Source organism: Centroberyx gerrardi, chromosome 2, assembly GCF_048128805.1.
Source record: "Centroberyx gerrardi isolate f3 chromosome 2, fCenGer3.hap1.cur.20231027, whole genome shotgun sequence".
NCBI lineage: Eukaryota > Metazoa > Chordata > Actinopteri > Beryciformes > Berycidae > Centroberyx > Centroberyx gerrardi.
The window spans coordinates 23,895,792-23,922,297 of record NC_135998.1 but is presented as its reverse complement, the minus strand read 5'-3'; the positions used below and the strand labels follow the sequence as shown (position 1 = coordinate 23,922,297).

Here is a 26,506-nt window from a genome sequence, read left to right as displayed (position 1 = left end):
CTACCCAACCTTGACCACCATCTATTGGACAAGAACTCAGTTGAGACCCTGCACACAGAGTTCTGCAGAAATATCTTACAAGTGCAAAGAAAAACACCAAATAATACTGTAGAGCAGAACTTGGCAGGTTCCCTTTAAACCTGGTAATTAAAAAGAGAGCATCCAAGTTGTGGATGAATCTGAACCAAAGCCCCGAAGACTCCAATACAAATCACTGCTGACCCAAGAGCTGAACTTGGAAAAGAGTCACGTCAGTCAGTTGGTGTGTAGGTTTACCAACCAAACTCACACCAACAATGCTTTATCCAAATAAAACACTGCTGTGATAAACCAAATCATGAAACAAGAAAAGTTTTAACCATTGGCTTGAAGAGACAAAAACTCAAAGCAGACTTGTAATCTGGTCCCAAAATAGAGAATATAAATTGGCTGACCATCTCCTCTCCATCAGAGATGTTAAGCAGAGACCAATCCTCACCAAGTACAGGCTCAGTGACCACCTGGCTATAGAAAAAGAAAGATATAAAAAAATCATGGCTGCCCATAGAGGAACACGCACGTCTGTCAAGGGAGGTTGAGACGGATACACTTCCTCCTCAAATGTGAAAAATACTCCTCATTAAGAGTCTTTCCGTGCCAAAATTGTGAATATAATGCCAGAATTCCTTCACCTTAATGATGAGGAAAATTCAAAATGTTCATGGGTGAAGGAGAAACAGCCGCTCTCGCAGCCAAATATATCTCAGACTGCCACAGAAAGAGAGGGGATACTGAGTGACGGCATTCTGAGTCATTTAACTGTTTACTTGCTGTATTATTTTTCTTTAACCTCTCAGAAATTATGTTATATTATCATAATTTAGATTGTAATTATCTACATACACAACCACTGGTTACATACAATTTACATATTGATACCCACTCTTCAGTGGAGGTTCTGGGCACACACACACACACACACACACACACACACACACATACAGTTTTTGTTTTATCAATTACAGGGTGTAATTGAAGCTTTGGCAATATTGTTATCTTTGCTTTGAACAGTCATGCCAATAAAGCAAATAGAACAGAGGAGAGAGAGAGAGAGAGAGAGAGAGAGAGAGAGAGAGACAGAGAGAGAGAGAGAGAGAGAGAGAGAGAGAGATGGTTGAACGCAGTGAATATGAAGCTTGTCCCTCCCATGGCTCCTAGTGGTCCATAATTGATGTGTGTGCTGGTTTGTATTCAGATCAGATCCAGTTGTTGTATCTTGCGTCTCTGTGACCCCTCGCTTCTCACTGCATATCAAGGGAGCGATGGCTGACATTTCCTGACAACTTAAACACGCTGTTGTACTTTCCTATCATAACCCCCGACCCCTCCTCGGCACGTCTTGCTGTTTGTGATCAACTCTTAAAGCAGCTCCAATATACAATGAAAATCGACACCTAATGAAATGCTGCCATGCATCATCTCACTGTGATAAAATACATTTGTGGAATAAAGTTATGCGTAAATTGACTCGGAAGGCAATTTAAAAAAGGGTTAAATTTAAACTCACAATTTCCCAGAAGGCTTGGTTGAACAATAACTATAAATCCCAGGACGCGGTCTACATGCATGATATTCAATACAGGACATAAATAATGTCCAGACTCCCCCATAATGGATTTGCAGCATCACAATGCTGTGATTGGTGCTTCAGCGTAACATGAGCCGTGATACATATTCTTGGTTTTGCTGCCATGCCAAGCCCTTATCTCTCCTTTTGCAAGCACCTAGTTACACACAGGAGCATGATAAGGCTATTACAGCTGGTGCAGCCTGACAGGGGCCACTGCAGCATCACATGTTAACGTGAATTTAAATAAGCTCTTTAATTAGCCCACATTGCTATGGCTGACAGCTAATTAGGGGGAGGGAGGGAGTGGAATGGTATGATCCGCTACGCAGCCTCTGGGGAGATGAGAGGCTGGGCTTCACCCTCGTTCTGAGATGGTCCAGTCCTGGCACACTGCACTCGCTCCCAAGGGAATTTGATTCTGTGTTATTGTATGTGTGTTTGTGTGTTGACTGTGTGTTTGTATATATATTTACCTTGCTACTCTGCTCACTGTACAAACACGTGTGTGAGTTTATCTTTGTGCACGCCTGTGTGTGTGAGTACACAAGAGGCATGCATTCTTGATTGTACTCTCAGTCTGTCCGAGTCCATTAAATCAGCGCTAACAGGACGGCTCAATTCCATTGCTGTACTTTTTTAGTTTTCTTTTTTCATGGAATAGAGCACCTATCACAGTGTAATTCTATTCCCTGGGCCGGGCGCTTCCAGGCTCGCCTAATGGAGCCTGATAGAATCAGTACCTGGACAATCAGCAGGGTGTTCCCTGCTGCTACATCGACTGATGTTCTCCATCCCCCTCCTCCTGCACCGCCTGATGAAACAACAGACATACCTGTCCAATTAGACCCCCTGCTACCATCTGAGAGAAGAGGGTGGAGGATGAGGTAGGGAGAAACTGAGTTAGGGAGAGATTGGATAAGAAGCTAAATCACAATTGAGAATCAATTCAGCCAGCCGGTGCAATCAGCGCAAGGCTTCATGGTGCATAGATGGGACACGGACGTGACAAAGGCTTAGATAAGGTTTGTTTGTCCGCAGTTTAAACAAGCACAGAAGAAGAGGCTTTACCACCTCACAACTTTTATATTTAGGGGTCCAAGCACGTAGTGCTGGAACCCTATTGTATTTGCTGGAATTATTCTGCTTCTTTCTTTCTTCTTAGTCCTACAGCAGCCATATTTGGCAGGTGGGCTCCTATGGCCCACCACTACTCAGGCAAGGCAGCCCATGCACATTGGCCAGATGGTGGCGCTATAACAAGCAACTTTACGTTTTGGCCAATAACTTCTGAACCGTGTGTTGTAGACTGAAAATTCTTGTGTTCCTAGATTCTTTGGAATGTGCTAAGTCCTGTGCTACTTCTCCCTTTAGTTAGTTTCTCCTCACGAAACCTATAACAGGCGTTTGGCTCAGTAGGTAAAGCATCAGCCTTTCATGTGGAAGGTTGTGGAATCAAATCCAGACTTGTCCTTTCCAAAGTCGTTAGTCATCAAGGACAAGTAATAGAAAGTTTGGCTGTGAACAACTCCAGCAATGTGGTTGCAATGGAAAGATTAACTTGACAGAAATCACGGGCCAACACAAAAGCCGGTGTTAGACTGCATGTTTGATCTTCACAACATGTCAGTTTTTGTGTGCCTTCTGTAATCTTTTGACTATCTGTCTGTCTTATCAAATTGTGCTTGGACCCCACAATCGCCGCTTGTGGCTATATTTTATATATGTTATCTTACTAGGTTTTTTTTTTTTTTCAATGACTGTGAAAGGTAAAGCTTTGAGGGTGAGAGATTTTTATTTTTTTCCATGACTGTTTGTGAGAAGTGTTGGAGATTGTGAGTGTGTGTGTGTGTGTGTGTGTGTGTGTGTGTGTGTGTGTGTGTGTGTGTGCGTGCGTGCGTGTGTGGCATTCATTTATGTGTGTGGAACCTAGTCTCTGTTAAGTACATGAAAGAAAAACATTTTGACAGATTTAGCTCAAGGCCTAGGAGGGATACTTTAGATGTCACCAGAACTCTTTCCACTGGAGGGAAAAAAGTGAGAGGTGGTTTGTCATTGCTTAAAGCCGGCATGGAGGAAAATCTATCTATCTATCTATCTATCTATCTATCTATCTATCTATCTATCTATCTATCTATCTACCTACCTACCTATCTCTACATTTCTTTCTTCTTTCTTTCTACACTTGTCCATACACATTTCTTACCTGTCCTCAAACACCTTAAACCATTCACAGCTCTTTGTCCAGGTTGTGCAAACATTTTGCATCTGACTAAATATGTGGTGAAGAGAAAGATGGTATGGGGGTTAGTAGGCTGCGCTACCATCAGAGGCCAGAGGATGGCAGTATGAGGGCAAGTGCAGGAAGGAGTCGATATTCTCTGGGAATGCTATATTTGTTCAAGAAGTCCTTGGTCCTGGGCCATAAGGCCGCAGAAGTAAGTTAAGTGGTCATGTGACTGAGACACAATGACTTATTACCCTCCTCCTCTTCTCTCTCTCCCCTGGAGAGTACGATGAGCTGCTTAACAGACACTTAATCAATATTCAGTCTTTTCTCTGTCTGACCTTTAGTGTCTCCTGCAAGCTCTCTATTCTTCTGTTCCTTCCTTGTCCATCTATATATCTACTCATGTATGTCTGCTCACGTCAAAATAAAATAATTCACAAACTCAATTCGCATTCTCTCCAACTTCTACTTGCATTAAATCATGAAATCAGTCAGACAGACGGAGAGAGGCAGACAGGGAGAGAAAGTCAGACAGGGAGAGAGAAAGGAAGACAGACCGACACATGACATGTATACATATAGACACACACACACACACACACACAGCAAATAACCACAGTTTTCATAATGTGTGGCAGCACCATATCCTCTGTTTATATGCACAAAGTCCAGCCTTCTCCAATTAATCAAGCTGCACGGTAGTTTTTTGTGTCTGCTGTATGTGTGTGGCTCCTAAAAGCAGCTTGAAACTGTCTCTTTTCATAAAACACTTTATTCTCACTCCGCAGGTGGTCCAGCACCGGTGGGCTCTGCTCGCATTAATATATTTGTTTTTATTTGTTTTTGTTTTTTTACCAAGTGTTACAGGCATGGCAATTATGTTCATAAGAAGTGTAAATATGAGGTACACTATCCTTCGAGTGGCGGGGACGGCTGTTGGAGGATGATAAGCAGAGGACACGAGAGAAAAGGACAGATGTCTTTAGTAGAAAGTCTTATGCTGAAATGAGTATATATTTACTGTTATCAGAGAGAATATTAAGTCTTTTAGCTCTTAACTAGGTCCATTAGCTCACCTGCTATGTCATTACAAAGGCAGAAAGTTTACACAAGGTTGGAGAATTGTTTATGAGAGCCTGAACCCTGAGTGCTCACGGCCCTGCTAGCCTAACAGCTAGTGTTTACAGTTCACCTCCAGGTCGTCATCTCCCCACTCATTACTTATTGATGGAAATATGCACTGCTAATTGCTAATTAGCTATAAATTGATGACTCACAGCGGAATTTTTCGCTTCATTAATTGGCTGTTTATATCTATTGAATAAAACATGGCAGAAAGCAGATCGGATTGGAATTAGAGCAAGATGATAGACAGAGGGCTGCCGTGTGTGTGTCTGTGTGTGTGTGTGTGATAGAGAGAGAGAGATAGAGAGAAAGAAAGAGTATTCATAAGTGACTAAGTGACTGAGTGATCGAGTCTGTGTTCATGTGCCTGCACAGGTGTTTGTGTGGGAGTGTGTGTGTGTGTCGGCTTAGTTGAGCCGGAATATTATGCAGTGTGACATGCAATGAAGAAACACACAGGAAGTGCAAAGGAAATGGAGAATAGTCCGCTGAATTTCAACCCAGAAAGCGTAGACGTGTGGCGTGTAGACGCTGTACATCAAAGGCCCCGTTCCAAACACAACATCTGAAGTAAATGACTTTCAGATTGGCATGGGTCCATCTGGAGACCAGACCAGCCTGCTGTAGGCATTGATCTACATCTAACAGACTACTTACTTAGACTCTTTCTCTCTCTCTCTCTCTCTCTCTCTCTCTCTCACACACACACACACACACACACAAACAGAACTGAGACAGGGACAGAGAGAGAGACGGAGACAGACACACTCACAGTACTCACGGTGACTCTGAAAGGTGTGGCAGCGGCGGATGCAGGCTCCATCGTGGGTGTGGTCTTGTCCGAGGAGCTGCCTGGCATGCTGCGTCGGCGTCCCGCCCGCTCCGGAGGAGACTCTGCAAGCAGAGAGAGACGTCAAGCCGGTCTTTAATTTGTGAAAACACTCTCAGTCCTCCATGGCTCATAGTTTCCTATCCCTACCCTAGGTGTAGGTATGTCAACCTGTTCTCAAATCAAATTTGTAGTTTCAGTTACAAAAAGTAATGCACTGTAATTTCATTCAAACAATCGAGTGAAACAGCATACACTTCAACTGAATTCCAAACTTTTCTGCTGTGACTTAAGTTTTAATTTTCAACAAAAGTTTTTATTTGATCATAACCAAAACCTTACCCTAACCTTAAACTAAGTTGTTTTAGTTGCCTAACTTTAACCTAAGTTGTTTTAGTGCAGTGATAGGTTATGCAGCTGGCTACGTGTAGGTATAGTATGAATCAATGCATAGGTATAGGATAATCAAGGATGCATAACGTTTTCGTAAGATATCATACAAACATTTTTTGAGAATACATTGGGTGCATCTAAAAAAAACCCCACCTTTTTTATACTTTATATTCAATTTGATTTAAACCAGCGAAATAGCAGTAAGATATGACACCAGAGTACATGAGAATATCAACCACTCCCCCATGAATGAATTCGTCAATTCATGTAGTAAAGGACTGTTGTTTTCCATTCTTCCACTGTCTCACTCAATCTACTGGACTTATCTGGATCTGTTATCTTTTTTTTCCTCCACCATGTGCCCGTCTCATGCTTTGTCCGTGCCTGAACATGCAGTACGGCACAGTATCAGATCTTATATGAAAGAGATCTGAAAAGAGAGTATCTCCTGAGTATGCATGTGCGTGTGCAAGCAGCAGATCTGGACACGTCCGAGAGGAATGTGAGTGATGCGAAGCACGCAGGTCTACAGATTTCAGATAGCCATCACCGAATGCTAGCTCCCAGGTACACAGCGAAGACAATCACCATGTTAGCCAGGTGGTGAACTGAAATAACCCTTATTGTTGAATGGAAATTGTTTATGTGGCTATGCTCTGTAATAAATAGCAACTTTAATTACATGGCGGTCTAATATGACATTTTTGAGCAGCTGTCAAGCCAATGTGTTTGAATCAATGCTTTTCTAGTGGGCTCCCACAAGAGTATCAACATGTTTTCATCAGTGCAGGTCCCACCCAATAATAGAACATGTGTTTAACTAGGTGAGATCTGCCCTTAAAATCACAGCACCATCAACAAGCCCATGTACAACACAGGTTTGCATTACAGGGTTTCAGCATTTCGTTCATGGCCTCATTGAGGCTATGCTAGAGGATTTAAAAGAGATCTATGATGGGCTAAAACATTGGAAATTAATGAAATTAGTTGAGAGTGTGTGTGGGAGTATGGGGATGAAACTGCATTATGAAACAAATCCTCCCTCACCACACAACACACACACACACACACAGAGAGAGAGAGAGAGAGAGAGAGAGAGAGAGACACCCCTCCCAACCAACACACACACACACACACACACACACACACACACACACAGGCATACCTACTGTCTATAATAAGTACTAGGGGGGCGCACAGATGCTACAATTTGTATTCAGATAAAACTGGAAGTGGGTGAGGCATAAATCGGAAGAGCGTGTTGTTCAGACTGAAATGCTAAAATCCCTAAAATTATTAGTTATGTTCCTTATAATCATTGCTATTACTATTGCTGAGATATTAAACCATTAAACTTGTGGCTTTACAGTGTCCCATCACTAATAATGATGTATGAAAACAGATCATTTGCTTTTTGAAGCTGTATTTAACAAACAACAACCTAGATGTTATGTAACCATAAACACAGGCTTTTATAAACACAGCCATAAACAAACATAAACATTCAAAACAATTAAGACTACTCCCGTAGCAAACAAAAAGCGCACGAACTCTCTCGTTCTATTGCAGCTCCGTGTGTGACAGTAACAACACCAGCAGACTGACAGACTGAGAGATGCAAACAAGCCCCGCCCCCTTCTCTTCTGAGCTCAATGAGAAAAGCCAGTCAAGTTGTTTTCAGTTGAATATGTTTCCTCCATGGTCATGGACATCATTCAACTGAAAACAACTTGACTGGCTTTTGTTTCCTCCATGGTTATGGACATCCTATTAAAACATCCAAACACTATAGAAACAATTCAGAAGGATAAATGTTAGTGTGAAACACATTATTCATGCTCTGCCGAATATGGTATTCGAATTCGGTAACACACACACACACATACACACACGAAAACAAACACACACACGGTGGATGGTAGTGTTTGTCGGCCCTATCCTGTCTATTAGCTTGTCAAGCTGAGCTGTGCTAAATTAGCTGTCTGCTGTTTAACAGGCCTGTTGACTGAATTAGTACACACTGTAATTGAAGAAGGAACGGAGAAATCACACATCCCGCTGTGGCAGGCAGGCGGGCGCTGGCTCGCATCCCAACCCACACAATTCTCAACCTAACACAAACATAAACACAGTCCGCGACAACAAACAGCAGACAAACACAACATGCTCTGACATGGAACAGACACCTTCTGCAGCAAAATCAGATCTCTATAAATGAGACCTGAACCATCTGCAGCTTCTGGGCGGCTGATCCGCTGCTCTGTGGAAGCAGACATATACAGTAGAATTAGGTCTAAACTAGCTCAGTCTGACTGCCAAGGAGACATGTTAAGGCTTTGTTGTTATTTTGCTGTCCAGAGGTGCTACATGTGGAGAGAGAGAGGAAGACAGCTATGTTAACCTCAGCCAGAACTGTGTGGTGACAAGGTGAATATTACTACTATAACTCACAATGAGAAGGTGACAGAGCTCAGGAGATGGTTGATATCTCGATGTAGAGTGGTAGCAACTAGGATACAGGAGGCCATGGTGACATGCCAAATGTATTACTGACACAGTTCCTGGCTTCCCAGCAGGGTGGCAGAACCGTTCCCAGCCCATCCTGGTGATACTATTTCTTGCTGGAATGCATACAAATTCATGGGAGTACCGTGATCATCCGATGTGAGATATTAACGTGAGAATCCATGATGGCAGTTGGCAAGTCAAGTGTGAAGGTGGCTGTAGATATTTTAGAGCCACTGAAATAACTTGAAGAATATTGAAATAGTTTCACTATTTCTCAGTAAACTAGTATCACAGGTGTTGAGATTCCATACTTTGATGTCAGTTTTTTATTGACTCCCATTCTTTATGACTGTTATTCTGGTTTTAAGTGGAGGACATCCTCTACATAAACGCAAAGAATTGTGGGATTCACAGCGAACACCTGGCCCTCCTGGACTTGGACTAACTGGCTGGGCCTCTTCAACAACATTGACATGCACACCAATACTTTGACCTTAATGCGATTATGAGCGTAAGCAATTAAGAGATGGGGCATGTAAACACCTGAATCTAATAATGTTACGTCAATTAAGGTCATATTCAGATAATTAATAGTGTGATTTGGATTACAGTTAGTTTCTAGTGATATACTGCTGGTGAGTCGCCGTCAAGCCTTGAGTGGCAGCACTCAATGAACTGAGGGAAATACAAAAAGCTGCTGTCTGGAAATACAAAAAGAGAAGTATGACTCAGGTTTATGGTAGGAAATGATTGATTTTGCTTGTCGTCTTTAAAGGAGCAGGCACATGAAAACCTGTTCAGTCAGTTATCATAGTTTGCAATATTGCATCAAAGTTAGACCTTCACCTGCAATGTATGTAAATGGCTTAATTGAATTATTCTCATAAAGTGAGAGACCAAAGCAAGGGAACATAATACATTATTGTGTATATGTAAACATAGTCTGTGTCTCCATATGTGTTTCTCTGAAGGGAAAACAAGTTAAATGATTTTCTCTCTCTCTCTCTCTCTCTCTCTCTCTAACAAATAATTATATTGCCCTTGAAATATCTGCTGCCATGACTACAAGTGTATTAATCCTTTGAAATCTGAAAATCATTCATAAAGAAAGAGGGATGATAAGGTAATTATGAACATTGAATTAAGTAAGCACTGCAAATTCCTGTCAGAAATCATGTCTGTGCTCTACCTCACTGGATGTATCCCTATATTCTGCTATACTGAATGGATAGATCTCCCAACCTGTACACAGATGGCCTTTAAAACAGCTCTCACACACACACACACACACACACACACACACACGCACACACACTCATGTCATTTAGTGGTGAGCTAATTAATGTGTAAAATTGCACTGCATGCTTCCACACATTTTCACCATCTGTGCGTACTGTATCCCTACAAACGTGGAAAACAAGGAAAATTTCCTTTGCTATAGCTTATTCTTGTGTCCAACTCTATTATTCTAACCCCTAACCCACAGCAAACGGTACACAGACACTCAGACAGAACAGACACATTCAAGACCGAAGCCTGAAGTAATTCAACAGAAAGCTATTCTTGACCTGTATGTGAACATTTTTCAGACCCATCATCCCCTCTTGGATTCTAAACAATTCCAATTTGACCTCCATCCCACAGTCTGTCTCAGCTGTACCTGTGGGTTTTGGGCTGGGCTGAGGCGGAAGCAAACACTAGCTGGCATGCAATGCTCCACTTGTAAGGTCAGTCAGAGGATCACACTGACAACAGCTGCTGTCTGAAAAGGTGAGGTTTCTGTGAGCCACCCAGTCTGAGGGCCTTCAGACCATCTGGTACTTTGGCCTCCTCTCCAATCTACCCCTCTTCCTGTGCATCCTCCTCTTCATCCTCTATCTCCTTCTGCTCCTCCTTCTTATCCAATTCCCCTACCTCCTCCTCCCTATCATCACCATCATCATCCTCTGACCCCCTTCTTATTCTCCTCCTAGTCCTCCTGCTGCTCCTTGTACGCCCTTATCCATTTTCTCTTCAACCCTCTATCTCTGAATCTTTTCTTTTGTTATCATCACAGACTTCTAAAGTCTGTGCCATCGCTCCTCCTCAACCAAATCTGCTCTCTGATTGTCATCTACTGTATCTTCACTTCTTCATTTCACCTCTTCCTCTTCTACCATTTCAGATTCCCTAAAAGCCTATACCATCACCCCATCCTCCTCCTCCTCACAATCCACCCCTTAAATAGAGCCATCTCTCCTTCGTGCTTCCATCCTCCTCCAGCCCTCCTCACAGTAACTTAATGGGACCCAGAAAGTGCCAATGGGAGCCCTGGGGGGATCTAAAACTGCATAAATGAAATGGTAGTCACCTGGCTGTGTGTGTGTGTGTGGTGTGTGTGCATGCGTGTCCTTATGTGCGTGTGTGTGTGTGTGTGTGTATATCTGTGTGTCCTGGTCTGGCCAACAGAGATAAGGGCAGTGCAGCCTGGGAGTGAATGAATCTCTTTGTGAACATCAAACAACAGGAATGAAAACACTGGCCACCAATGACTGACTGATAAGCTGCTGCTGAAATGGTCACTGGCATGTAGAGAATTGGACATCATGACTGTGTGAATGGGGGGGATGTGAGGGTGCACGCAAGCACGTGTGTATTGCACATGTTCCTATTCACTAAATGTGCCTAGGTGTGTGTATGCGATTGCGGAAGCTAGTATGTCATGTCAAACCTTTTGCCCAATTATCCTCCACATTTCCCCTCCCACGCTCCCTTTTCCTTCATCACAATCCCTGAACAAATGTCTTTAGCCAGCTCCTATTGTCACTGCCTGCCCCCCGAGTGACAGCTACCTTCCGACCCGGCACCAAGGACAATTTTCTTGCAGTGCCGTTCCCACGGCAACGCAGGCAACCTGCCACCAACCATCATCTTTTCGAAAGGTGTGAAGGTGTCAATTTGGAATGTGTGAATTCTCATATTTTGACTGGGCTTTCTATCTATCTATCTATCTATCTATCTACCTAACTGTCTGTCTATCTATCTATCTATCTATCTATCTATCTATCTACCTATCTATCTATCTAAAGCATTAACCTTTATTGGCATGGGTCAGACTGCATGTTTCCTCAGTACTTCCGAAACAGGCGTGCTCCATCCAGAGACCCGTGCCAGAGAGCCTCCCCACCCTCTCATACCTGACCAGCCCAGGACATTCCAGCCTGGAAAAAGTCTGGAGAGGGGGTGGGGGGTGGTGAGGGTGCACAGCTTCTCCTACATCTGAAAATTAACTGCAGTATTCAATATCCTCAGTATCAAAGTCTAACACACAGGATAAGGACTGGAGCATGAATTATTTATTCAATTAAATTGTTGCAGTGGCAGTGTACACAGGAGTGTGTCCCTATGTGACTTTGTGTATATTCTGTGCATGAGGTGCACAAAGAGGCAGTGTGGCGGGCAGGCAGGTGGTAGTACGTCACAAAAACTGTGATAAAACAGTTAGAGAACTGATAGCATCTAGTTAATCATACATGGGGAAAACAGAGGAGTGCTGACAATACACTTTGCATAATGGCTTATTTTTGGTGTGCATGTGTGTGCGTGTGTGTGTGTGGATACCACTTGCATAGGAAAGTGCTATGCTGATACAATAAATATGAAAGGTGAATTTTCTTTTACAATTTTCCTCATGTGATGTGTTGTACATTTTTTTTAATTGCTTGAGGAGCTATGCTATGCTAAGTGGCTCCATGTTGACCCTAGAAATTCACATAGGTTGCTGTGAGTTGCACTGGGAATGTAATGTGCCTACACATAGCAGCTTGAAAAAAAAACCATCTACAGTCTGTACTGCTTCACCAGTTACTGTGTGTGTTACACTTACAGAATAGCGGTCATTATGCTGACCTCTAGAGGATGAAATATGCTGTCTTTTGACAAACGAACAAAAACAGATTGCATGTAACCCTTTGAAAACACATGTATGCCTATTCAACTGGTACTTAGGTTTCATCCAATTAATTTCGCTTACACTATGCTCCCTTGTGGGTGTGGGATTAAACTGATTGGCATGTACCCTGTGGCTGCCATTTTACTTGTGGTGTGAACTTGGAGATTAATATGTATACAGTCAGAGCTACCTGCAAAAACTAGTTCAACACAATAACAAGCTAAATGAGTCACGCAGAGAGAAAGAGAACATATAACCTTTCTGTAGAGTTGGGCCAATTAGCAAAATCCATCTTAGCAATATTTATTTTCAGAGTAGATAATTATAGCACCTCATCTGCTAGCTAAGTACTAGCCATCGTAGCCTATAGAAGTCCTTGAAGTGTGTATTTGCACAGGATAAAAGAATGAGCACAACCTGTGATCACACAGCTAATGGACAGAGAGGCTTGAGTACAGCTCAGCATCCTGTCATCAATAGCATGTCTTGTTTCAAGAAGTCCGTTCCCTCAGGGGTGAAAAATAGCCTCCAAAGGGAATTCAGAGTTCTTGTGTTATGACAGGAGGGAAAAGAAGAACAGAGACTGCAATTCATAAACACGCGCAACTGCACAAACGCGTGCGCACACACACACACACACACACACACACACACACACACACGCACACACACATTCTCTGTGGGCCAGTGAAATGTAGAGCGAAAATCACAGGCTGTCAGGCATCTCAGCCTGTGTTTACTGTGTTCTCTCTACCTGGAGGGCTATCTTCTCTCAGTCCACCCCGCCCCTCCTCCTCCCTCCTTCACAAATACATCACTTTTCTGTTTTCCCTCTCAACTACAAGGCAACTGGCACTTGTCTTGACTGGCTGATAGTGCCGCAAAAAGCTCTCTCTTTCGCTGGAATATAAACTGTGAATGCATGCCAGTCAAAGAGCAATCTGCTTGTTAGAGGATTTATTTATTTATTTTGTCAGATGGCAGCGACTCATCAGGAGTACATCTGACTTCTAGCTGGACAGTGATCCATGTAATGGAGGTCACAGTGGAGACCCACCGAGGCACTAACAGCTACCAACAGCACATACTGTATAATAGGCAGCTACAAAGCACAAAATAGCTGACAAAGTGCAGATAAAGCTAAAAGAAGGAAACTCTTAAAGGGTCTATGTGAAATTTCTGGTCCAATGCTGGCATCTATCGTTCAGCAATGCCATTACAACAACAGGCGAAAGCCGCAACAAAGGCTAACGTTGAATTAGAAAATGTGTAGGAGATTTTTAACATATTCAGTAATGTTGGAACTGTTATTTACAAGCCACTTATTGTTGCTATTGGTTAGCTAGAAAGCTAACTAGTCAAGATAGCTACATAACTTTAGCTATGTCTGGGGGGCGTGGGAGGGTCAAACACTGTGGTAGGAAAGCCTTCAAACAACAACACACAGCCTCGGCCCACTCATGGGCGGAAATTACGGGGGGGACAAGGGGGTCCGGACCCCCCCTTCCTGGGAAAAACAGAGAGTTGTCCCCCTCAATATATCATTGTAAACATAACTATATAATTTTAAATAATATAATAATATGCATTGAAAGCACTTGTGCTAATTATAGACACAAAACAATGCGTTTTTAAGTTTCTAAAGATTGCGCCCCTCCCCTCTCATATGCCTCACAGTGGTTTGGTCCACTGTCTACCTGCCTCCCCGAACCCCCACACACATTAGCCCTCGGTACGAGTGTCTGTGGAGGATCTCTGGAAGTGTGTCAGTGGTGGCAGACCTCCAGTAAGTAGCTGCTTCGCAAAGGTTAACTTAAAACAAAGGATGTGTCAGACATTTTTCTTTACTTCTATCACTCAATAGAATAAAACACATTCACAATTATAACCAGACTACATTTTGTTGGCTCCATTACCTCGCGGTTGAATCTTGTGTCAGCGTGTTGGTACGGAGCAGCCGCGTCTCCTAATGCATGTATGTGTATGGAGGCAGGAGGTCTATCCACAATTAAAATCATCATAACTCACTGAATTTTCGACCGATTTTCAAGCGGTTTGGTTTGTTACAAATGCCAGACATGTATTTATGATACAGGATACTTGGTTAAATTAAAATGCGGGTTTTCATACCAAAATTATCTTTTGTAGATGGTAACAGTAATATTTCTATAATATAATAGGCTATTTAAGATTAACTTACCCTACGTAATTAGGTTCTAAGTATATTCTTTTTTTCTTACTGCATGTAAAATGGCTGCCACTATGTAATTTTGTTTATAATTTTGGAAATAAATGAAGACTTAATTCTTAAAAAAGACCCTGAAGTAAGTTTCTGGCAGGCTTCATAGTGTTGTGGACTTTTACACATTGACAGCAAAACATTAGAGATCTGCTTTTTTGGGAAAACTAAATCTAATTAGGCATATATTAGCTTTAGTTCAGTTAATGGGTGTTGCATCTCACCTACTACTGTAAATAACCTGCATGCTGTGTGTGTGTGTGTGTGTGTGTGTGTGTGTGTGTGTGTGTGTGTGTGTGTCTATTTGTCAGCCAGCCAGGTCAGTTAAAATGGCAGAGAAAAGAAAAACAGACATCCGATCATTTTTCAGTGCACCGAAACGCCAAGTAGAAAGACCCCAGTAATATCAAAGGCAATTTGATAAAATCTTCATAAGAAAGGAATGAAGTGCTTATGGAAATGTTTCATAATGGACCTCTATATACATTTAATACAACAGTACTTTTGGCAGCACCTTTGGTGTCCCCTTCAGGAATTGCTCTTGAGAAATTTTTCTGTTTATTGTCCCCCCCCAACAGTGAAATGAAATATCCGCCCTTGGGCCCGCTCCTGTGTTTCTGAATGCAGAAATGTCCTCAGTGCGTGCGCCGTGGCTGTTCACTTTGTTTCACTCACTAACATTCGGTAACCTCTGCTGATATTTACTAGTCATATTATGCTTCAGTAAAGCAGAAATAGTACACATTCAACATTTAAAATTGTCTAGTTTTATGGCTTAGTGTCTAAAAATGTTTGTGTCTGTGTGTGTATATGAGAGAGAGAGAGAGAGAGAGAGAAAGAGTGTGTGTGTGTGTGTATATGAGAGAGAGAGAGAGAGAGAGAAAGAATGTGTGAGTGTGTGAGTGTGTGCGCACAGGCACCATAATGTGTGAACACTGAACGATGAGGACAGTGCTGGACTTTTGACCCCTCAGATACAGTATTTACTCAGCGCAGGGATGATGGGGTGATAAAGAGGTGCTGCTGTGTCTCCTTGGAGCACCTCTGTGGCTACGAGGCTGGGAGTGTAAGAGAATCATTTCAGACTACAGTAACCACTAGTGCAGATACAATCCAGTCACTTAACTTACTGCTAACATCGACGGCGCCCTATCGAAAGTGGGCTGAGGGCACCGAAAACACAATATCGCAGCACTCTAGCACAGACTACATCACCTCAATGCTGATCAAAAAATGAAACCAAGCTCAATGCCAATGTGCACAGTGCATGTTAAAACTAATGAACACAGATAAATCTACATGCAATGATTACATGCAGTGTGAGCATCAAGCTACAGTCCCAATACTGAATTAACCAGGCTTTTTCCACAGACACTAAATTTCTGTATCAGACCATGCTCAACCAACATTCAGAGAGAGAGAGAGAGGGGGTCTGTTTCTTGTTTAGTTTGGCACTAGCACGCCTTTGTCTGCAGCGTGTTATGGGAAAGCAGAGAAGAGGGTGGAGGAGGAGGAGGAGGAGGAGAAGAGTGGGGTGCAGGAGAAGGAAGTTTGTGTTTGTGCAGAGGGCGACACAGCACCAACATTCCTGTGACTGCTGACTGAGACCCTACTAACTTCAACAACATCCACCATGCAAAGACAGAGATATGGAGCATAGACTCTTCACAGACTTGGCGTCACAGAGTAAGATAACACTATGACATAGAACATGTCTTAAGTTACTAGGGGAGATATGTCACATATGATAGCATATAGGACTAACTCAATGACCCAGTCAAGACTTCACTGTGTGGCTACAATTGGCCCGAAAATGCCTGTTATGCGCCTCCTGTGGCTGTATGTCTTTACATCTGTATTTGCATAACTCGTTCCCATTCTTCATCTTTTTTCATTGCTCGTGTACATTGTGGTTGGATTATATCCAGACTGCAGAATTCCAATCACAATGTGAGCCCGACAAGTTTCAAATGTTTTTTTAAAGATCTGATAACAACGCGAGTAAAATCCGATTTTTAAGCTTCTCAACATGTCACTTCATTCATCCTGGTGTAATGAGAGATAAAACAAAATCACACCACAATGGCAAGCGTACCCATGGCCAAACACACCAAACACATGTCAGAGAAACACTTATTAAACAACAGAATACCATTATAAAACATCCTGTAACATCGTCCACTTTATAACACTGCAGTATACAACTAAACACAATTAAAATGTGTGTGTCTTTATACATTTTCATAAGTGCATGTGAAAATATATATTTGTGCTTACTTGCACATGCACTGTGGGTGTAGAGTGAAGGCTATTTCAGGCAACGTTAAGTGTTGACAGGCAGTTTTCAGGGTGAGCGATGGCAATGAGCAGAGTTCTACAGCTATTTCTCCAAAACCATTCCCTGGCTCTACTTGTAATCTGAGTGGAGATCTGTGGATTAAGGGGGATTAGCTTGCACCTGTCCCCGTTATTGGACTTTTTTGGGGGGCTCAGAAGTACTTCGTCATCTGGCCCCTCCATGTTTCACCAGGCTGGTGGAGAGGAGGGTAGACAAGGACGCAGGCTCCAGAAAGGAGACCAGGATGAGGAACTAATCCTGGGTTAAACATTCAGATGATCTGGAGAGATCTGCCGGTTTCACTTCACTGCTTTATTATTATATCCACTCACTCCCTGCCCTCTTTCTCGCTCTCTGGTCTTCCCGTTACATGATCTGCAAGGCAAATTTTCACTTCCTCTTCTATAATACTGAGCTGAACAGAGGTAGATGAGAGACGTTCTTCTATTTTACACCATCTCTGTCCATTCCTCTCTGCTAGTTTTGTGTTCCTTTCATACGTTCTCTCACCCCTTGGCTTGGTTGTATGTGCTGAGAATTTAGTCAAAAATATCAAAGCGTTGGGTTAAATATGACCTTAATCACAGAGAGGGACACTCAGGCACAAATTGCAAAAACAGATCAAAGGACTAATCCGTTTTAGAGAAAACTAAGGAAAAGTGACTTCGCTAGGGAACAAAGTTATAGTCAGAAGTTGCCACCACTCTATCTAACCCCCACCCCCCATTGTCTTTGTTATCCATCTTGCTAACGTTTTCAGTTGATAAACACTTTGAGACAAACTCAAAATCAGCGATATAACTCAAGAACCAGACACAATTCCCAGTTTCCTGTGTTTAGGTGTAAATGTGACTAGGGGCATCGGAAACTGAGTCATCAGAACGCTCTGTGTTGTTCCAGCCGTGCTTCCCATCCATCGGCCTGATTTCTGTCCTCACTTCCCGCAAGCATAACACACACACACACACACACACACACAGAGGAAAGTTTGTCTCCGTCATAAACAGCCTGACAAAAACTAAGGATGACGCAGTGACACGGATGAGAAGTTCTAATAAATGTTTCTTGTTTATGACCCATTGAGAATATGAGTACGTGCAGTAACTGTCAGTTGTAATGCATTATTGAGTTGTTATTGAGTTGTTTAAGCACTTTGTTGCAAGTTGTTGGCAGTAACTCTTTTTACTGATATAATCTGGCTACTGGTTTCATGAGGTTGTTACTGTGCCTGTGTTGCTGTGTTGTGTATGGTTGGTGGTCTCACTGGAACAGTCACATAACAGTCATAAACTACATCTGTCAACCAGGACAAAAGTAAAAGAAAGAGTCTGACAATTTAGTTCCAAAGAGGAGAGAAAGCTGGGAGTTCAAAGTTTAGATGTTTGTGTGTGTGTGTGTGTATTTCTATACTTTGAGGACCAAATATGCTCATGCAGATGGAAAAAGTGAGGAAAATCCCCCAAATGTTTTTCCGGTGCTCACTTCTTTAACCTACGGTTCTTTTTTTGTGGAAAAGTTTTACTATGTTGCATTTTTGTATTTTGTTCTTTTAGCTGCCCAATTACAAGTGAATCAGTTTGTAAACAGAAGTCACATGGACCCACAAGCAGCTCCTTTATTGGACAGTTTTGGTAACCTGTCATCCCACCAGGTTAGAGATTTTGTCAGCAGGGAGAGGCAAAACGAATCTGATACCAGCCCCTGGAGTTTTAGCTAAACATGAGCATGTGTCTGTGCTTTCTGTCATAACTGACCTTCTCTGGTGTTCATACCAGTTAGGAACACATGAAGAAATAGCTGAATATGAGCATCGACTGATACTGCAGTTTGCCCACGGTTCATTTTGTTATACTAGTCTTTCCATGCATGAGTAGCTTCTGGCTGTCAGATATCAACATCCATCTCCTTATACCCATGAAGCCTTTGGGGTCGTTTTCTGTAGTTGGTACGATTACATTCTCACTCCTAACAAACCGCACCGCAGTCCGCTTGTAAGAGAAGTATGATGTAGATTTTCCAGCGCCTCGGTGCGGTTATTTGGTGCCACCTGTATTCAAATGACTTTGTTCTCACCTGCCAAAACAAACTGAACTAAACAAGTACACGCTCCAGGCTTTGAATAAACCGTTCCAAACTTGATTGGTGTGAACACACCCTAAAGGGCTATTTCAGAACGTGGGTTTAGGGTGAAGTTTAGAAGTAGGATTAGGTTTAAGTTAGGGAAAATGTTAAGGTTACGGTCTAAGCCTTCGCTGTCATTGCTAGCCTCATCGTCTAACATATTCTATTTATTTGTTGTTATTTTAATTTGACAAAGTTGCATACTGGAGCTTTAAGGTTAAACTTAGGAGTAGAGTTAAATTAAGGTAAGGGTTAAGGTTAGTTTATGGTTAGGGCAGGGGTTTAGGGTTAAGGTTAGAATTAGGATTAGCTTTAGGTTAAAAAGGTGTAAGGTTAAGCATGTAGTGGAGAGGGTAAGCGTGTGAGTGCATGTGTGTGTGTGTGTGTGTATGTGTGTTCGAGCATATCCATTTGTGACTGTGACAGTCCAGACAGTTGCCAGCTGGTGTTTAGGCGATGTGATGAGAGCTTTGTAGTGAAAAATAGGGGGTAAGAGAAAGAAGGGAGTGAGATCAATAGGAGTGAAAGGGGGATGGAAGGTTATTTCTGCCAGGGAATCACCTGCGGGTTGGTGGGTGATACACCGAGAAAAGAGAGAGAGAACACACGTCCATATTGCATAAACACTCCTAAGGGCAACACCATTCGAAACAATAGGATGGCAGGTTTCACAGCCGAACTCAGCCAGCGAGAACACGAGAGGGATCTGCCCGACAGAAAAATAACAAGAGAGAGAAAGAGAGAATATAGTGAGTCATCAGAGGAGTGCTGATGTCTACGCTGACTTTGATAACACCATCCACTGGTTTCAGAGAACTAATTTTTCAGCTAAAATTTCTGTCTCCGCGGAGATAGAAGTTTACTGTAGCTAAGACAAATATAAAGTCAAAGTCCTCCGAGAGCTCTTGACAGACATAATAGACTTTACACTATATGATGAAGCTGTTGTGTGTTTATACAAAGGCCCTGTCAGCGAAGACAGAGAAAAGGAGAACTAGACAACAGATTCTGTTCAGAAAGGATGACACTACTCCATTCACTAGACAGTTCAGAACAAAGAGTTTTATTGCAACAAGAGCTTCAAAACACACCAGAATAACAAGACAGATCACACAATACCTCTCTCCCTTCCCCTCTCTCTCTCTCTCTCTCTCTCTCTCTCTCTCTCTCATTGAGATAAGAGGTATTTTATTATGTAAATGTCAACCAACTCTAGCACAACAGGGGGTGATAGATCCAGAGAGATTGGAGATCGAACTGAAGTGATATAAGATTTTCCATCCACACACATACACACACACAGAGAGAGAGAGAGAGAGAGAGAGAGAATAAGAGAACAATAACACATGAGCTCATGCCGCTGCCACCTGATCTGTCCCAGTGACAGTGTGTATATCAAGAGGGGCTACACCAACTTCCTTGAGATAAAACAAACTCGCAGAGCTGTTCATGCCTGCTGTGTGAACAAAAACACTCTCACTGTACTGTACCGTCTAGCTCCAGGGCACATATAACCGTGGAGTGGAGAAAAGGTTTTTTGTCTTCTTCTCAAACATCTAATTTCAGTGAGTTTATTAGAGAACACATAAACACACATATCGACAATGCCATAACCTCATGTTCCTTACATCAGTACTCTATGAAATGGAGGGGTATCAGCACTGTCACGGACATCAATCACTAAAGGCTCCAAGTATAGCCTAAAATTCACTAAAAAGACCCCATGCCATGTGTAAGCCCCACAATGTGAGTCCCAGGACAGCCATTTAACACACAACACCACAACTGGATGGTTCTCATTATTTTAAGCTTAATCAAGCCGGTGTTGAAGACACCGGCTTGACTAATCACTTCCCTTTTTTGATCTTTTTCATCTTTTCTCTAGAGCCATAAGATGTGGGAAAAACTCATGTCTAATGAGTTGTGCCATTGGACATACAAGCTATTTTGGCTAATAGACCTATATTATGTTCTAACATGCATGAATGGTCTAGAATGGCACATAAGTAGATATCAATTTAGGGTACTCATACAACGTAGCAGCACATCTGCTATCACATCTCTACCAGCACCACAAGGCGATCGAATGTAAGTGTGCTGCTGTATGTGTGGCGTGTAAGAGCTGCTAATGGTCGTCGGGTTCATCTGGTTCTGTGTTGAGTGTCATAAAGATCAAGATGGGACAACCTCTCTTTCTCCCTTGTGTGTGTCACTGTGTTACTGTGTGTAAAACTTTTGTGTGGGGAGTATGCACTTAGCCACAAAGATCAAGGGAGGATGTGTGTGTGTGTGTGTGTGTCTGTGTGTGTTTGTTCCTTTGAGGAGTGATGAGAGAGGAGACTTCAAAGCACCTCTGTCATCAGATAGAGAAGCAAAGAGAAGACAGAGAGACCACGCACCTCTCTCTCTCTCTCTCTCTCTCACTCACTAATTATAATGGGTCTGATTTAAAATACACATACTCACAATACAAGGACAATGCGAGGGACACTCAAAGTAATGTAAGAGTTAGGACACCTCTAGAAAAACCTGTCAGAGTCTGTTTCCTTGCCTGAGCTATTGTCTCTACAATGCATGCAAAGTATGTATCATATCCCTAGCAACACAATAACAGATACTGTAGCAGCAGCAATGTGCTATTTAATATCTTGGTCGGCATGTTACAGCACTTCACTTGGAAAAAAAAACATTTCAATAGCCTGTAGATTTCAGAGATACTTCTTTAGTTGAGTTAAGCCCTGAGGGCAGAGTTATTGCAGTAACCTTGCAGTTCAAACACTACCTACAGCAGTAAGTAAAGCAGTACTGAAAGGCAGAAAGTGTTACTGTGGAATTAACTGAAAAACAGGAACTAAAAGAAAAAGAGGTAGAGTGCTCTGCAGAAAGCTAGCCAACTGACTTTAAACCTTTCTATAGGTTGCTAACAACAAAAATACTTGTGGGCAAAGTGCCCAAACAAGGTAGAGCTCAGGGGGCTGACACTAAACTGTGAGCTGTCAGCTGTTGGCTAGTGTGAGTGTAGCATCGCTTTGTGAATAGTGACACTAAGTTGTCAACTCTCTCTCTCTCTCCCTCTCTCTCTGAGTCTGAGAAAAAATGTGAAAGCCAGAATAGGTGTAATATGTGAACAACAAAACAAAAGACAAATTAAAAGGGGTAGTGACTCTTCACAGTGGCCTGTAGTATTGCTATCACATTACATAGACCCAGGTGCAAACACAATTAGCACCAAAAAATCAACTAATTGGTCTGATTTTTTAAATATCTGAAAAGTATACTGTCCAGTAATATTGTATATACAACATACTGTCAACAGGCTTATAGGCCTGTGCAAGAGCATGAAATGATCTATGTGAGCTATCTGTCTCTTCTGAGATGATCTATCTGAAATGAGTTAAACTGAAGTGGTACAGTGTAACATCCAGAACAGCTATGTTGTAGATACAGTGTGCCTAGAGCACACTGGTGTCTGGTGGTCTGTAGTAGGTTATAGCTGTTCCATAGTGAACTTTGTAGTAGTAGTAGTAGTGCTGGTATTCATTACCCCTGCTGGCAGCCGGCCTGGTCCGACTGCGGGACCGGCTGCGCTGACGCTGCAGACGGGACTTGCCCAGGAACCTGTAGTAGTATGAGGGTCTCCCAGACCCCTTCCTGGTGACCCCAGCCATGGTGCCGGTCCCCTCTCTGGAGCCCACAACAACACCTGTAACTATGTCCCAGCCGTACTCAAGCAAGTCCTTTTGAATTTGGTATCAGTCCAGATATGCTCCAGGCAAAGAGAGTGCAACAACGGTTATCGCAAACTTCACTCGGGAGTCCTTTAGCAGACGAATAGACACTCAAATCTACTTAAGTCAAAGTCCTCGTGGATTGTGTCGCAATCAAATGAACACCGTTCTGAAACAACTTCCCAGTGGAGTGAGAAAAAATGAAGCCATCAAACATCAGCTTCTGTTCAGTGCTACTTCAGTACAGTGTCCTGTCCCACAACTCAGAGTTCTGCTCCACCTTCAAACATTCCCCCTCCAAAGTTTCCCACAGCGAGATCCCAGAGGCATGACATCCGGAATGCTGTGTGTGTGTGTGTGTGTGTGTGTGTGTATGTGTCTGTGTGTTTGCATGTGTGTGCATATCCTGAATCACAGGAAAGCTGTTCCTGTTCCCATAGCCAGAACAGACTAAAGGGATTTTATAGAAAGTCAGTCTGTCTGCCTCTTGTAACACTAGGAGATACACATCCAAAGTCTCTATCTCCAACTCCTGGAAGTGTGTGTGTGTGTCTCAGAGAGAGAGAGAGAGAGAGAGAGAGAGAGAGAGAGAGAGAGAGAGGGAGAGAGAATACTATGCATTTGAGAGAACAGAAGAAAAGTTTGAGTTGAACAGAAAACAAGCCTAGATTAAGGGTCCAGTGGAATGGAGCGGGAGTTGAAAAGACAGCTATTACATTTCAACATGTTTTTCTTCCCTGCATCGACCAAAGTCATCTATCAAAGGTTCACAGATAAAACACTGGATCTGGTACAGTAAGCTATTAATATGGCTTTTAAAAATATCAATACCCTCATTGCTAATGACTCCTGATCCAGTCATGACCCAGCCCAGGTTTTATATCTTAACCACTAATTTGTCTCTCAAGGCAAGAGAGGCATGGCAAGGAGTGACGACCAATCAGGAGCAGCTGTAGGCAGACTGTTTAGAATGTCAAATAGCCAATCAGAGCGTGCTGTGAAGGTGTGGGTCAGGCAGCTGGACCATAGACCGCAACCAGATGGACACAATGAAGCAGAGACTACATACACACATGCACACACACACAAATATCCATTCATACACACATATGTGGACAAAGGATCTGTGCACAATAGATTGCCTACATTATTTTCTCAGTCTGTTAAGAATGCCTAGGAGTGTCAGTTACAGCTGGCTCTGCACCTGTCAGGGTGACGGAAGCAAACTTTCCTGCCTGGAGGCCTACAATTCTTAAAGTAATAATCTGCCTCATTTTCATATAAATAAATGACTGTTTTGTTACTATCTACTGATTCAATCTATACCCAGTTCATGAAAGCTTTTACATTTGCTGTTCTAACCAACCGGTGTCGGGTAGGACTTTCCTGGGAAAAGGAAAGGACTTTCTCTGGCGCACAGCAAGTTATGCATTTTACATTTCCAGCAGCAGCAACAGGGGTTTGTTTGGAATAAATAGAAGAAGAACTGGGTAGTTAGCATGAGCAGTGTTAGCCACTATGGCTGAACAGACAAAGAAAAGAGCGCCACCTACAGAAACTCAAACTTCATCAACAGAAAAGCCAAGGAAAAAGACGTCACAGTACTGGACACACTGTTTGACTGACAGGTGATCTCTGGGAAGTGCAGTGCAGAAACAGCAATGACTGTGACCACAAAGATGTGATCCTCTCCCTTCAAACTGTGGGCCAGTGAGGACCATTTTATTGGTTGATTGTACCTTTTTTTTTTTTTTTAAATCAAAGTCAAGTCTCCCTCTTTCTCTCTCATATTCTCTTACCCCTCTCCAACACCTTCTCATTCCCTCTCTGGCTCCTGAATTGTTCATTGTGATGTTCCCCAGCTTGTTGCTAGTGAGAGCAGTGGGGACCATAACACTGCATGCTGTGTGGAGTGGCTTGTCATTAGCACAGGCCATAAACTCCCACCGACAGAATGCAGCAGTCTGTGTGTGTTCGTGTGTGTCTGTGTGTGTGTGTGTGTGTGTGTGTGTGTGTGTGTGTGTGTGTGTCTCTGTGTGTGTCTAACACAGGCATGAGTGTTCCTTTGGTCCCTTAGAGAGTATTTAGGAGGACCATTAGCAGGTATACATCACTCCAGAGCAAGCCAGAGCCTTATGCCGGGTAGCACAGGGAGTGTAAAGGCCTTTAGGCTTGACACTGTTGCTGCTAGGCTCATGAAACATCCTGGTGCTGCACAGGTAACCATGAACAATATCCTCACAAACCCATGGACAAGCCAGTGATACTAAATACATGTGTGAGGAATAGGGACTGGCCTGCAATGGCACACAAAACTGGGTTATAACTGAGGTTATATGAACCCATACAGCACATTAACACACAATGATTCCTATTCACACACTATGTGCATGCATGGATCCACACACTCTCTCACTCACAGAGACACGTGTGTAACCAGAGCTCTTTTTTAATTACGAAGCAGATTGATTGTCATTGCTGCATAATGGTCACTGTGGGACCGGCTAGCTACAATGGGTTCTTAGTTAGACAGGCTGGAGCAGTACAGACAGGCGGACCAGTATATCAGGGTCACCCACAGTCCTCTGGCTCCATGACAAAGACACTAGTGAGTAGGGAGACAGTAGGTGTTTGGGTAGCCAGGGTCAACGACAGGGCCAATGCACAAAACTAGCACTGAAAACAATCTATATTAGAAAAGGTAAAGGAACGTGACCACAGGCTTCTGTTTATGTGAATGCCGGTGGGAAACTCTTGCAGTGTTTTTACAGACTGGAATAGCACCCAAAGGTACATCATCAGAAAGACCAGAAGGGTTCCTCAACTTATTCTAGAGCTATTGGTGTCAGAGACCATTGGCCATGTTACAAGTGGCCATATCCCTACAGTTACAGGCCAGATAAAGTACAATAGGTGAGTAGGTTGTTAGTAGGACAATAGCTTTAAATGTGACTAACTGTGCCAGATTAGGCTACCCATCAAAATACAAATCAGTTTTGGGTCCCCAAAAAAACTACTTTGAAAACAAACAATAGAGGGGGTTCATTTCCCCTCTGTAATAAATAATGTAAATAACAGCTTACCAAAAACAAACATGAAACATGATTTGATTTAAGGTTGTTATTTCACAATGAAATATTTTTGTTACTGTTATCCCTGTATCCCTGTTAACTCCTGATGGTCTTTCCATAATAATACATAATCATTTATCACTTCCAATTTCACAATGGATGTGTTACTTTAATACTTTAAAATACTTATTAGGACAAACCTTAGTAGTCCTATTCTCACTAACGTAGGTCTGATCTTATGTTGATCACCACAACTAGCTCACTAACACTTCATTAACCACCCACCCACCCACAACCACACCCATCCAAAGAAATGTTAACACCATTTCCCGGCAGTCGTTAGTCACAAGCGGCATCATTTTGTTGTGGACAGGCAGGATGCGTGAT

General features: G+C 42.6%; 1 protein-coding gene across 3 annotated transcripts in view; it reads right to left on the bottom strand.

The window, feature by feature from the left end:
- The window catches only part of dab2ipb (DAB2 interacting protein b), a 126,994-nt gene that overhangs the window by 79,556 nt on the left and 20,932 nt on the right, over positions 1-26,506 (bottom strand). The window contains exons 1-2 of one of the 3 annotated variants that reach the window (XM_078286325.1): positions 22,865-23,576; positions 5,734-5,855 (exon numbers count right to left, since the gene is read on the bottom strand). In XM_078286325.1, the coding sequence (XP_078142451.1) occupies positions 5,734-5,855; positions 22,865-22,988 (246 nt within the window). In that variant the 5' untranslated portion in view covers positions 22,989-23,576. Of the gene's footprint in view, positions 1-5,733; positions 5,856-22,864; positions 23,577-26,506 lie in introns of those variants that run through there. The other 2 variants (XM_071924030.2, XM_078286326.1) reach the window with 2 other exon arrangements.